Raw genomic sequence first — 13906 nt, 5'->3', positions numbered from 1 at the left:
AATATGATTACAGAAGCATCCGTTATGTGATTATGGAAGAATGAAGCGATGTGGCCACCACCAATAAATGCCAGCAGCCACCAACAGCTGGAAGAGCCAAAGAAACAGATTCTTCCATTCAGAGCCTCCAGAAGGAATCGGCCCTGTTAACACCTTGACTTTAGCCCACTGAAGCTAATTTTGAACTTCTGGCATCCATCAATGTAAGCAAATAAGTCTGTGTTGTTTTCAGCCACCAAGTTTGTGATAAATTGTTACAGCAGCCATAAAACTAATATACTTAGTCCTCCCACTTATCCCTGATTTCACTTTCCAAGGTTTCGTTGCCCACAGTTAACCTGGGTCTGAAAACGGGAATCCTCCCTTTGTCCAGCATACCCACGCTGTAGAGGTTCCCCACCCACTAGTCACTCAGTAGCCATTTCAGTTATCAGACTGGCTGTTCCAATATCGTAGTGCTCATGTTCAAGTCACCATTATTTTACTTCATACTGGCCCCAAAGCACAAGAATAGTGATGCTGGCAATTATGATACACTAAAGAGAAGCAGAAAAGTGTTTTCTTTAAGTGAAATGGTAAAAGTTCTCCACTTAATAAGGAAAGAGAAAAAATCATATACTGAGGTTGCTGAGATCTATGGTGAGAACAAAACTTCTATGCATGAAATTGTGAACAAGGAAAAAAGAAATTAGTGCTAGTTTTGCTGTTGCTCCTCAGACTACAAGAGTTACCGCCATGGTGTGTGGTGCACGAGTGCTTAGTTAAGATGGAAGAGGCATTAAGTTTGTGGAAGATATGAAAAGAAACGTGTTCCAGTTGATGGCAATCGAGTTTGGGACTATCTGCAGTTTCATACTATCCGCAGTGTGTCCCCTGAGGATTAGGGAGGACTCACTGTACACTGTAAGAGCCAGCTTCTCCAGGATATGCTTGAAACTGCCTGTTTAGCATCAGAATATCTTTAACAAAAAACAAGCAAACAACCAAAAAACACCACCACCATGTAATACCAGACAATATTGGAAATAGGAACTTTTGAATAAGTAATTCCTTGAATTTCTTGGAGTTACACAATAGCATATCCGAAAGTTCTTCCCCCAGGCAGTTCAGTGTTAGTGTGTTGAATCTGCTCCCACCAAATTTGTTAATTTATTACAAAAGGACTGCTTTATAACTACAGTTATAAAGTTACAAACTATAGTTATAAAGTTATAAACTATAGGTTTTTTGAACACTGATGACATTGATCACCTGAGCAAACACATAGACTGGCTCTACAATATTGAGATGACTGAATGAACCAGCCTGGAAGCAGCAGACAGAAGTGAGCAAGGTCTGAAGGTAATGTCCACGATGTCAGATTTCATTCTGGGATCATCATTGATTCACATATGCAATCTGAGGCCCAGGTGTAGCCAGGATTTGGATGTGGCTTTGGAGCATGGAGTTGCATAATGGGTAAATTACAGCTTCCAGAAGGAAAGCCTTGCCTCCAACATTGACTGCCATGTGATCTTGGGCAAATCGTTTGACCTGAAAAGGCTCATCTGTTAAAGGTAAAAGAGTGCTTAGCTCAAAGAATTCTGAGGATTAAGTAAAATAATGCATATGAAAAAACTTGGCCCAGTACTAACTTGATGTTAGTAATGGACAAATCTCAGCTACTGTCACTGGTACTGTTATGTGGATTACCTCTTTTCTCCTTCTGCCCAGGAGTGGTGCTGCAGGGACAGTATCTGCTGGAGTTGTGTAGTGGGCCAGCTCTCTCCATGGCCCCCCAGAGTCAAGGTGGACCATCCCTGCCTATCGTACGTGTTAATTCTGAGCGGTGATTAAAATGTCATACCTGCTCTTCAGTATGAGGACTTTAAAACCAGTCCCACCAAGCATCACCACCCCATCCCCAGGACTGTAGGTTTTACATTCTGTATGTAGCTCCTTTCCAAGGGGATCCACTTGGCCCCAGTGGAAGGACCAGGAATAAAATAGTTCTGAATCTAGAAGGCAAGTTTTCCTTGGTTCCCAATTCATTCATCTGAATCTGGGAAGAGTGCAATTCTAGGACTATACCAGGCACTCTCCATTCAGAGAATTGTAAAATTATAAAAGTGGGAAGGGTGGGTCTTACAAGCTTTTGCCAACCTAGCTGTGGAGGATGCAGAGATCCTGAGCTGTTAAGTGACTTGCCCAAGTTCTCTGCAGAAGCATCAGATTACTATGATTAGGTTACTATTTCCTCATTTAATTTTCTTCCACCCTTTCCATGCCATCTACCTTTCCCAACTTCCACTTTCATCACTGATTCAAGTATAAATACATTACCCTGCCAGAGAATTCTATCCCTCAGTGGTCCAGCGAACTGGAGTTTCCACAGATGCTGGTGCATGTGCACTGCTTTGAGACACCCAACTCTCCTTGCTCAGTCTCACTCATCCACCCTCACCATTCCTTCCCTGTGCCCCAGAGGACTCTTCCATTTAGTGGAAACAACAGCCTAAAAACCTCTCCTAGCCCACAGGAGCCTGTAGTAGGAGTGGAGAGGGTCAGGAGCAAAGAGAAAGCAAACTTGGCACCTCCAGGATAGCCAAAGACTGAAATACAACTGACCCTGGTGGACTCGTTTCTCAAAATCTCAACCATTCAGTGAAGGAGAAGCCTGCTTGCTTCTCCAGGCTCTCTCCTGTAGACCATCAAGAATGGATGGGAGGCTCTTCTTGCCAAATCACCCTCACCTACACTTCCAGATAGATGTGTTTTCATGGGTTAAGCACTGACAGTCTTTGTAACCATCATGTAAAATGTTTCTTTAAAACGATTCCTCTGAGGAGTAATGTATTCTCAGACATCCTTGATATGTTCATCAATGCAACTGACTCTCTCCCCAGCAACAAGAATGAAGAACAGCAGGAGCTCTGCATCCCACCTTTATCCCAATGCCAACATTGTGTCCCCTGATTCTTGTTTACTGCCCATGGAGGGCTTGGAGTGTCTGGGTAAGGACGAGGTACGGTAGGACAAAGAAAATGAAGGTGAGTGTGTGCTCAGAACAAGTTTCCCCCACTGAGCAGGTTTGTCCAGGCTCAGCCACCTGCCCTGCAAGCTAGTGTGTGGGAATGATGGCCAGAAAGGGGCAAAGTCCCTTCTGTTCTGTGAGTTACCATTTCTCCCTAAAACTACCTCTCTTTTATTGCTGTCAGTGAATCTCAGTGAGCCATTTCCTCCCGCTTCGGTGACATTCTACAATCCCCCTTTTCTGATGAAAGTTTGAGGTAATTAAATGTGGGAAGTTTGTTTTGTGTTATGTTACAGGGCATTTCATGATGTAAACTGTCTAAGATAAAAGAAACCTTTGAAATCATTAATCTAGACAGCTTCAGAAAGGATGGCACAACTGCACTGACATCCAATCTTATTTTTCTAAGGTGGGGCTTACTTGTACAGCTTGTAGAAATTTCATTATGTTTATAATTACCCCTTTCACCCTTACACAAAGGTCCCTTGACAATAATTGCATAACCTCCTTGGGTTTCTTGTTCCTGGCTTGACAGCCAAATCTATGGAACTTTAAATTATTGATGATTTCTAATTTTTAATTATTTTGAGGTTTCTGTAAGCTGAAGCTTTAAGAGATTTGGCAATAATAATATCTCACATTCCACTATTGAAAATGCCATCTCTGAGGTCACATGTGACCACCTTGTCTCAAAACATGAAGAAGGTATCTTCCCAGTGTCTGTCATTGGAACCTGCAAGTGACAAAAGACTCAAATCAGCTTAAGCAAAAAGTGGAAAGTCTAGGGGAGGGGGCTTTAGGGATGGTGGGATTCAGGAACTCAGTGTCATGAGAAGCCAGCCTCTCTCCATCTCTCCTTCCTGTTCTTGAGGTTGGCTCTGTTCACAGAAGGGCTATTTCTCTGTGTTGTCTAGAAGGCTCCCACAAGCCCCTTGTTTACACTCCCTAAGATTCAAGTCCATGAGGAAAGAACAAGCCTCTTGTCTGCTCAACCTAAAAATAAGAAGTCTTGGGATCTGCACTCACTTCTTGGGCATGAGAAGTCAGCTTGGAGCATGTGCCCATCCCTGTATCATCACTGTGGCTTGAGGATTCCCTGCCTTGATTGGAAGAGTCTAGGTGAGAGCTCAGTCGCAGAGCTAGAGGTCCCATTGTTATGGGTGGGTCTTTGTTCTTAGAGCTCCCAAGATGGTGGTGGGCCGCTCCCAAGATGGCGGCAAGCCTTTTGTTCTCTGACCTGGGATTCTTGGCCTCATGGAGTCCAAAGAATGGAACCTTCAGCCATGCAGTGAGTGTTATAGCTCTATTAGAAAACATGGGACACGGAAGAGAACCATGGAACCTAACGACTAGTGTTCCGCTCGATTAGGACAAACCCGGGCACTTAGCCATGCAGGAACAATGGTGAGTCTCCAGCCTGAACTAAGCGGCAATGGGCACCTCGCTGGATCAGGAGCGCAGCAGACACCCTGCTGGATCCGGAGGGGTGGAAGTCAGCGGTGGCTCTGAGATGGCAGCAGACAGCAGTGGTGGACGGTGAGCAAAAGCTCAGCTGGAGCGGTAACAAACACAGACCAGAAGCCTGTGCAGTCAGTTGCAAGATTTAATAGCGTGAAAACAGAGCTCCGATACAATAGGAGGGGACCCGAAGGAGGCTGCTGCTCCCTGCTGGAATGCCTGGGGTTATATCCTGATCATTGCCCCGCCCCCTGTGCTCTCAGGCGATATATGATTTGACTATTTTTTTCCCTCCTGCTTTTAGCCTAATTTGTATTTTAGTGAGCCCTCTTTACTACCTGACTGGTCGGGTGCGAGCTAAGATACAAGCCCCGTGTTTAAAGGTAGGTGCGATCACCTGCCCCAACTAGGCTTAGGAATTTTTAGTCAGCCTAGGAAATCCAGCTAGTCCTGTCTCTCATCATCAGTTTCTCCGAAACAAGTGTTCTGAGACTTCAGGCAGAGGATTTCCCACCACAGAAATGCCAGTGACTATTAACAGAATAAGGATGAGAATACATGTCTGGTCAGCAGATGTCCACCCCACCTCCCCACAACCCTTCATAACCCTTCTGCAAGATTCCATCTTGTTGCCCTTCTTAAAATTCTGCATTCCTGTCTTCCATCACATAGACCTGTGGTCTCCCTTCTCTCTGAGCACTCTGTCTCTTCTTCCTCCTCCTCCCCTATAAGCAAAGGGATGGTCCAGGATTCAGTGTAAGCCTATCCCTCGTAGCTTAATCACAGGGAGTGCATTCCTTCATCCTCTCTGTGCCTTTACACACTCTGTTCACTCTACCTGGAGTTCCATGTCCTCTTTCCACCACTCATCTCTGCGTGTTCACATTCTCTGTATCCTAGTTCAAATACCTCTTCACAAATCTTCCATATCTGATTTCTTTAAGCCAGAAATAAACTCACTCTTTCCTCTAAATTCTTATCTTTATCCCTTCTCAAATATATAATGTTCTGCTTTATATATTGAAATATGTATGTGTGTCACTGTTGGCTGTTGGCTACTTGAGGGTGGAAATGTGGTTTATCTTTCTCACTTAGCCCTCTAACCAATCCCCCTAGTCAGGTAAGCTTTATAGTCCTTACAAAACCAATATTTAAGTGAATTTGCATGGTGCTTCCCACTTTATTAAGGTGTATTCACAGCCATCATCATATTTGCTTCTCAAAGCAAATCTGGAAGGCAAGAACAAGTATTACTCAGTTTTATATATGAGAAAACTGAGGAACCAAGAGAATAAAAGATTTAACTGAAGATCTCTAAACTGGTTTTGTGGAAAAGCTGGGAGTAGAAATCGAAATCTTTAGAGTTACAGTACCAGTTATTTTCCAAGAAACACTTGCTGATATGTGTCGTATCATTAAAAGGTGGAGAACAGTTGGCACCAAGTCGTTTTATTTCAAATAGATTAAATATTTTACTCTGATCTTTCCCTGTGTCTGCCAATTACTGGGATTATATGATGATTTGCTCCTGGCTTAAGAACGTTTAAAAGGAAACCCAGATCGAGTGGCTCTGTTCTGGCTTGGGTGTGTTTGAGTATTTTTGTTGCTACTTCTGGTGATGGTTCTTGCTTTCCTTCTCCCTCTGGATCTGTCTTTTGGTACAAACACACCCCCAACCAAGGGAAGAATGAGGTGGATTTCTTTCCCTTAGGCGCCTAATCTTACGATGAAAAACGCATGTCCCCTTCTCTTAAAACTCCCAGATCTTTCCCTTCCAATGACTCCGAAGCCTGGGTGGATACCTCGACTCAGGGCGCAGAACACTTGGGATATGAATGTGTAAGGACCATGCGGACCTTTTCAATCCCGGCCTTTGGGCTCCAGCCCAGCCTTCCCGGGGGAGGAGCCGCATGTGCGGCCAGGTCATAAATCCGCCAGGCCGCCGTGCTCCGGATTTGCGGCCCGAGCCAGAGCTCGGGGGCTGTCGGTGGGAACCTTGCAGGAGGGCACCCCCAGCCCGGCCAGCCCAGCCCAGCCCCTGCGCGCATCCCGGGCCGGGTAGGACCCGGCGCGTCCCTTGCCATGGCGGCGCCCTCGCGGCTCCTAATCCGCGGGGGTCGCGTGGTCAACGACGACTTCTCCGAGGTGGCCGACGTGCTGGTGGAGGACGGCGTGGTGCGGGCGCTTGGGCACGATCTACTGCCTCCCGGGGGCGCTCCTGTGGGGCTGCGGGTCCTCGACGCCGCCGGCAAGCTCGTCTTGCCCGGAGGCATCGACACACACACGCACATGGAGTTCCCCTTCATGGGCTCGCGGTCCATCGACGACTTCCACCAGGGCACCAAGGTACCCGCCCCGCCGCGCACCCGCCCCGCGGTACCCGCGGAGCCTCGGGCAGCCTCCCCAGCCGTCCCGGGGTCCCCAGCAAGGCCACCTCGCGCAGCGCGGTGCCGAGGGGCTGGGCGGGCGGGAAGGAGCGCGGCCCCGGCGGGTGTCTGAGGGGACTCAGATTCTCTTCGCTGGGGTCCCTTCCAGGCGCTCCTTCTGGGCAGCAGCCCAGCAGCCTTGGCTCAACCAGACGCCCTCGACTCCTCCCTTTGGTTAATTTGACGAATTTAAGGTCATCCCCTTAACCTCATTTCTCTATACCGCTTACTCCCCAAATCCCCCCGCCACCCGATTTTGATTGGTGTTCTGTGGCAGTCGGAAATCTTCCATACCTTCTTTAGAATCTTATTTTAAAATAGGCAGTCCCAGTCATTTCTCCCAACCATTTCGACCCATCCTTTATCCCCAGCCAAAACCAAATGAAAAATCCATTCACTTGGTAGTTACAGCCTTGACTCAAAGTGAGCAGTGTAGCGAGTGATGTGTCTGAGTGGGCTAGATGCCCACTGTGTTCACGTCCCCGTCCCCTACCCTCTGCCCCCACTCCCACCCCCAGTAGAAAAAAATATAGCCCCGATCAGGGTTTAGAAGAAAAAGTATTCCAGAAATGATCTCGCAGCACTCACACACACTAACACAGCCTCACAGGCTCTCTTCTCCATCCCACTTGCGCCGGGGACACAGCATTCTTGCTGCTGGAGTACCCATAGTTTTACTGATGTTGCAGGAGGGCAGTCAGGTCACCACTCCCCAGGTGGAGGTAGGCTTGGGTTTCTCTAGATACAAAGGCCTAGAAGTTTGGGTCAATGAAAGGAAACTTAAACCAAACTTGTCCAACCTGCAGGCGGCATGCAGCCCACGATGGCTTTGAATGTGGCCCAACACAAATTCATAAACTTTCTTAAAACATTACGAGATATTTTTTCTTTTGCAATTTTTTTTCTTAGTTCATCAGCTGTCATTAGTGTTAATATATTTTGTGTGTGGCCCAAGACAAGGGAAGCCAAAGATTGGACACCCCTGCAACATTTCCCCAAACCTCCTCAATGCAAGATCAAGAGACTAACAGAGCAGCTTTACAGGAACATAGAGTGAAAATTCTACTCTCAGCACTAGGGCTAAAGTAAAGCCCACACCCTCCTTGAGTCCTGTGTTTTGAGCTGCCTTGGGAGAAATGGCTCCTTCCAAAGTGAAGGTGTATTGATACACTAAAGGCCTTGGCTTTTCACTTGGACCACACCTTGATGTGTGAAACAAGTTGGGCTATTAAGTCCAGTGTATAGTAGGCTTCCTTCCTTCCTCCTTCCCTCTCTCCATCACTCCCTCCCTTCCTTCTCCCCCCCACCCCCTCAACCCCTCTCTTTCTCTTCCCATGTTACTGTGGACAGGCTGACGGTCTTTCAAAGCAGTTTTGGTGATAGCTACTTCATTCATATACTGATTTCTGACAGTTTTGCTCTCCTTGCACTTCCCCCTCTCCAAGTTCCCCAATCCTCTATGATTGATGGGAATGTTTAACAGAAAAAAAGGAAGGCAGGTAGATTTGACCCAGAGAGAAGGATCTGGGCAAGCTGCTCAAATCGCCATTTGGAAAACTTCTCCCTGATTACTAATTATCAACTTTTATCATTATGTCAATAAAGTCTTTTGTAGGACAGATCATTGTCTGCTTTAAAAATTGGCAAACTTTGTTTTGTGTATTCATTTTTCCCTTTTGCTAAAAAGTAATATGCACTGAATTAGAATGAACTTATTTTTACATTTTAATGAATTTTTTAGCTATCAAAACAATGTGTGATTATAGGAAACAATTGGAAAAATAATAGGAAAGTAAAAAGAAGAAAAACATTAATAATACTCTCGCTCTCAGTGACAGCCAATGTTTTGGTGCATTGCCTTTACACGTTTTAATATGCTCTATTTTACATAATTGAGGTCATATTGTTCATGTGTCTGTGCGTGTACACCTGTATTTAAAATGTCAGAACTTGCAGTCATAGCGCAAGCCCTTTCTGTTGTCATAGACTTATCATTAACAAAGTCCTTTGCTGATGACAGGGAATCCCATTGAACACTCCCATCTGCAAGGTGGGGAGCTACTATTTCTGACCACTAGCATCATTCTCCCTCTTACAGCTGAGCAGTAACTTTCATTCTCTTTCTGCTGTCCAGATGAAGCAGCAAAGAAGAGAACTGGAATGCTGTGGGCGGGGGGCATTCCCTCTCTTTCTAAAGATTATCTTTGCGTGCTCCAAAATCCTGGAAAGTGGGGTCTTCCTGGTCTTCTATCTGTTCCTTAGCCATTCTGGGATTCTCTAGAGAGATTTACAATTCTTAACTGAGAATGTAGGTCCTTATGGGGTATAGTATGTGGTTGTCAACATCTCAAAGGATTTATCCACCAGCCGATCCTCTAAGCATTTCTGTACTTAAAAGTTGTGAAAACATTAAACAAAAACATGTTCTTCATGAGTTTAGGATCTTAAGCAGAAAACGATATGGTCAGAGATACTAAGGACAAAGGTTTAGCAAATACCAAATTCCTGTTGAATATTAAACAGTACTCACAAAGGGGCTGTGTTGCAATAGTCTTCTTCAGAGTCAGTTGGTTGGATCCCAAGAGGTAACCACTGCCACCCCCAGAAACAACTGAGGCTTCATAAAGTGAACCAGATGGGGAAGTATAGATAAACATGAACATTACAGTATTGGCCTGAATTCTGGAAGAAGGGCATTATAGAGTTATTCTGTCTTCTTTCCTGGCCTTCACAATAATCCCCAAAGCAACATTGGTGGGTGTTTGTTTTGGGGAGCTAGAGACAAAGATAGGCCTTTTGTAAATACTGGTTGTATGATATGTTAAACTTGAAAAACATCTTCTTATTTATACCTTTAAGTACCATCTATTTTATCAAGTGCATACCAGGCAATGTCATAAATTATGCATTATCTTCCAAAAATCCCAGATGTCATTGTCTACTTTTTTACAATTGAGGAAACTGAAGCCTAAGTTACTTGCCTAAGGTTGTACACCTAGGGCTGTAACTGATCGAGTGACTCTTCAAATTCAGTACTGCCTGACCCATCACTAAAGCTGTTACCTATTAATGTCTGTTCTTTTGAAAAAACATCTAATGTTCAGATTTGTCAGGGTGGCAAGTGATAGATGACAAAGCCGCATAAGTTGCATGTTAATGCGAAGCATCTTTTCTCGAAAATAGAGCAGAGTCATCCATAGAAAAGACAGTAGCTCTTCACTTTCCTAAAGCTAGAGGCAGTTAAGGTTATCAAAATAAATATGCACTGCAGGTATTCAGTTTATAAGGCATTTGTATAATACATGCATTTATAGCCACATCATCTGTAAGGCTGCAGAAATGGACCTTAAGTACAGAAAAAACATAAAGTAAAAATGATATATTATGCTTTCAGGAGATGGGCCCCTAAAGGTTAGACCAATAGCTGTTTGCATTCTACATCCAGCAGGCTGATCATTTATAATACCTGACAAATAGAAAAGGATATTATTTGTGGTACTCTATTTATCGATCACTAGATTGTGATGGGACTCAATTTTAAAAATGGATATACATTAACTAAAGGTTATTTATTTTGTAAATCTAATTCATGTCAGAGATTGGTTTAAAGCCTATAATTGATTAGCTTAATTACAGGTAAAAGCTTTCTGAAGTAACTAATGGAAATAATGTTCTGCTTTAAAGAAATCATATTTCATTTTGTTGGTCTATACCAGATGTACAGTGGTCTTCAGATAATTCAATATCTATGAAGAAGGACAATGGAATTTTTTATTCAATAGTTAGTATGAATTCAATAAATTTGAAAGAATTGTGACTTTGCTTTTATTACATTCTGTGATAAAAGAATGAAGTATAAGAGTTTGGCAAGTTTTCAAATATACATAAATTTATATTCAGAGGTGTATACAAGTCGGAGTGGGTGGAGTTGCATTAAAAACCCAGTAGTGTCAGTAGCTGGCAGGAGGAATATCTTTTTAAATATTGGGAAACCGTGCAACACACTTCTCTTTTTCTCTTTTCTTTTTTCTTTATTGTAAAGGACAAAAAGTTCTCAAAATTATTGAGAAAGGAAATTACTTTATTTTGCTTTGAAACTTTTTGGTAAAATGCCATTGTGGTGATTACTTACAAGGCAGTGTAAGGCATGTGATTAAGCACACCACACATTTACAGTTGTATTTATAGAGCTTCTGCAACTTGTGGAAGAGCTGTGCTTCAAAAACCTTGGTTGCAAATCAAATCCCCTTTTCTATAGCTTTCCAGAGCTCCAGGCTGGGCTTCAGGAGCTGTATGGGCTGATTTTGTGACCTTGGGCAAGTAACTTCCTCTCTCAGGATTGTCAGCATTTTCTTATCTGTGAAATGAGGCATTGGTTAGATGAGCAATTCAAAAACAGTTTTTTAAGTTATAAAAACAATATATACTTATCATCCAGACCTTAAGAAAATGCTGGCACATTGTAGTCACTCAATATGCATTAGTTAAATGAATTAACTGCTTTTTTAAAAAAGAAAAATGCAGACGAGTATAAAGAAAAATAATATTTAAATCACCTATAATTTTAACATTTGGCTCCCTATCCTTCCAGATATTTCTTTTTTGGGGGGGACATATAAACAAACATTTGTTTCCTTCTACCGAATTGGGCATACTGATTGGAGTCAGCCTTGTTCATTAAACATTTCCCCTGTCCTTAAATACCACTGGAGAATGTGATTTTGTGGCCACATTATCCTCTCTGAGGCTGAGTCTCAGATCTCTCCAGCCTCCATATTCCTTAAGCATCAGGCCTCAATATCTGCCTGTCTCTAGATATCACAACCTGGATATCCCAGAAGCACCTTAAACTCAGCATGTTCCAAACCAAACGTGACCTCTCCTCCAAGTTTTAAACTCATTTTTCTTCCTGTTTCCCAAACTTTGATGGTTCAGTTCTCATCTTCTCCATGATGAACATTTTGGTGATCTCCAGTTTTTTTCCACTATATCGCAATGCTGTGACAGACATCCTTATATGTAAATTATTGTTCACATTCTTGATGACTGCCTCAGAAATCATCCCTTAGAGTAAAATGCCTGGGCCAATGAGTATTAGACACATCTTAAAGGAGTTTAGTACATTCGTTCAAACTGCTCTTCAGTTTATGTGCCCATTATCATTCCCATTTCACTGCATTCTGGTCGATATTGGATAATGACATTATTTTATTTTATTCTATTCTATTCTATTCTATTCTATTGAGATGAGGTCTCATTCTCTCACCTGGGCTGGAATGCAGTGGTGCAATCTCAGCTCACAGCAGCTTCAATCTCCCAGGCTCAAGCAATCCTCCCACTTCAACCTCCCGAGTAGCAGGGACTGTAGGTGCATGCCACCATGCCCAGCTAATGTATTTTTTTTTTTTTTTTTAGAGACAGGGTCTCACTATGTTGCCCAGGCTGATCTCAAACTCCTGAGCTCAAGTGATCTACTCACCTCAGCCTCCCGAAGTGCTGGAATTAACAGGTGTGAGCCACTGTGCCCGGCCTGGATAATGACTTTTTAAAAAATCTATGTTAATTTCAGAGGAAAAACATAGCACTCCTTACTATCTTTAAAAGATCATCTCTTTAATAATTGGTGAGGCTGAGCTTTGAACATTCGTGTTGTATTACTAGTTCAGATGCTCCAGCTTTGAGGGTTTGTAATTCCGTGGTTTCCTTGAATGGCTATTTAACTTAACCTTCTGATTACAAACTTAACCTTCAGACTAATCAGAAGAAACACAAAAAATTCTCAAAGATTAACTGAAACCACTTGATGCTAACTAAAGTTTTGGTTCTGTTAAGGGTGTTGTGTGTTAGGAATCCTTTCACTGAGCTTAGATTCTACAACTTGCCTTCTTTCAGCTTTGATATTCCATAGGCATGCTATTCACCTCCACCCCTTGTTTTCTCTCTCACATGTCTGGCCTGGGTGTTTTCAATGTCTGTAGTAGTCTGTTCTCACACTGCTATAAAGAACTATTTGAGACGGGGTAATATTTAAAGAAAAGAGGTTCAATTGACTCACAGTTTCACAGGATGTACAGGAGGCATGACTGGGGAGGCCTCTGGAAGCTCATGAGAACTCACTCATGAGATCAACAAGAGGGAAATATGCCCCCGTGATTCAATCACCTCCCACATGGCCCCTCCCCCAACATTGGGGATTATAATTCAACATGAGATTTGGTTGGGGACACAGAACCAGACGATACCAATGTCTGAGAGAGGTAGTCTAGAAATCAAGGTTTCCATGATGCTTCTGTCAGGGAGGAAAACCTTTTCCTTGACCCTCTTATGTTTAGTAATTGGGGGCCTGCAAATTAAACTGACAAAAGAGAGATTCACAAAAGAAAAGACTAATTAAAAAAAAATCACATGCATATGTAGGAATTCACAGAAAAATGTGACTCAAGGAGGGGGCTAGATTTTGGGGATTATACACCATCTTTTTTTTTTTTGAGACAGAGTCTCACTCTGTCACCCAGGCTAGAGTGCAGTGGCGCAGTCTCGGCTCACTGCAACCTCCGCCTCCCAGGTTCATGCTGTTCTCCTGCCTCAGCCTCCCGAGTAGCTAGGACTACAGGCACCCGCCACCACGCCCGGCTAATTTTTTTGTATTTTTAGTAGAGATGGGGTTTCACTGTGTTAGCCAGGGTGGTCTTGATCTCCTGACCTTGTGATCTGCCCGCCTCGGCCTCCCAAAGTGTTGGGATTACAGGTGTGAGCCGCCGCGCCTAGATAAAATATGACTCAAGGAAGGGGCTAGATTTTGGGGGTTATACACCATCTTCACAGAATAACGGAAGGCGGAGCAGGCACTTGCAAAAAATCAAACAACTTCTTAATAGGGGACGGTCACGGGGAGAAAAGACACATAGGAAAACAAATGACTTTTAGAAAATATAAATAGGCCCTTAGAAGGAGATATGGGACATATGATAGTTTTGTGACAATGTCTATTTAGGTATGGTGTCAGCTT

General features: G+C 43.5%; 1 protein-coding gene across 3 annotated transcripts in view; it reads left to right on the top strand.

The window, feature by feature from the left end:
* Positions 1 to 6417: 6417 nt before the first annotated feature.
* The window catches only part of DPYS (dihydropyrimidinase), an 86567-nt gene continuing 79078 nt past the window's right edge, over positions 6418 to 13906 (top strand). For all 3 annotated transcript variants that reach the window (XR_498654.3, XR_012093739.1, XM_008001327.3), the window contains exon 1: positions 6418 to 6817. Coding sequence is in view for 1 of the 3 variants with exons in the window: in XM_008001327.3 (XP_007999518.3) it covers positions 6554 to 6817 (264 nt within the window). In the remaining 2 variants the exon portion in view is untranslated. The remainder of the gene's footprint in view (positions 6818 to 13906) is intronic.

This window comes from Chlorocebus sabaeus, chromosome 8 (assembly GCF_047675955.1).
Source record: "Chlorocebus sabaeus isolate Y175 chromosome 8, mChlSab1.0.hap1, whole genome shotgun sequence".
Taxonomy (NCBI): Eukaryota; Metazoa; Chordata; class Mammalia; order Primates; family Cercopithecidae; genus Chlorocebus; species Chlorocebus sabaeus.
This window is presented reverse-complemented; position numbering and strand designations above follow the sequence as displayed.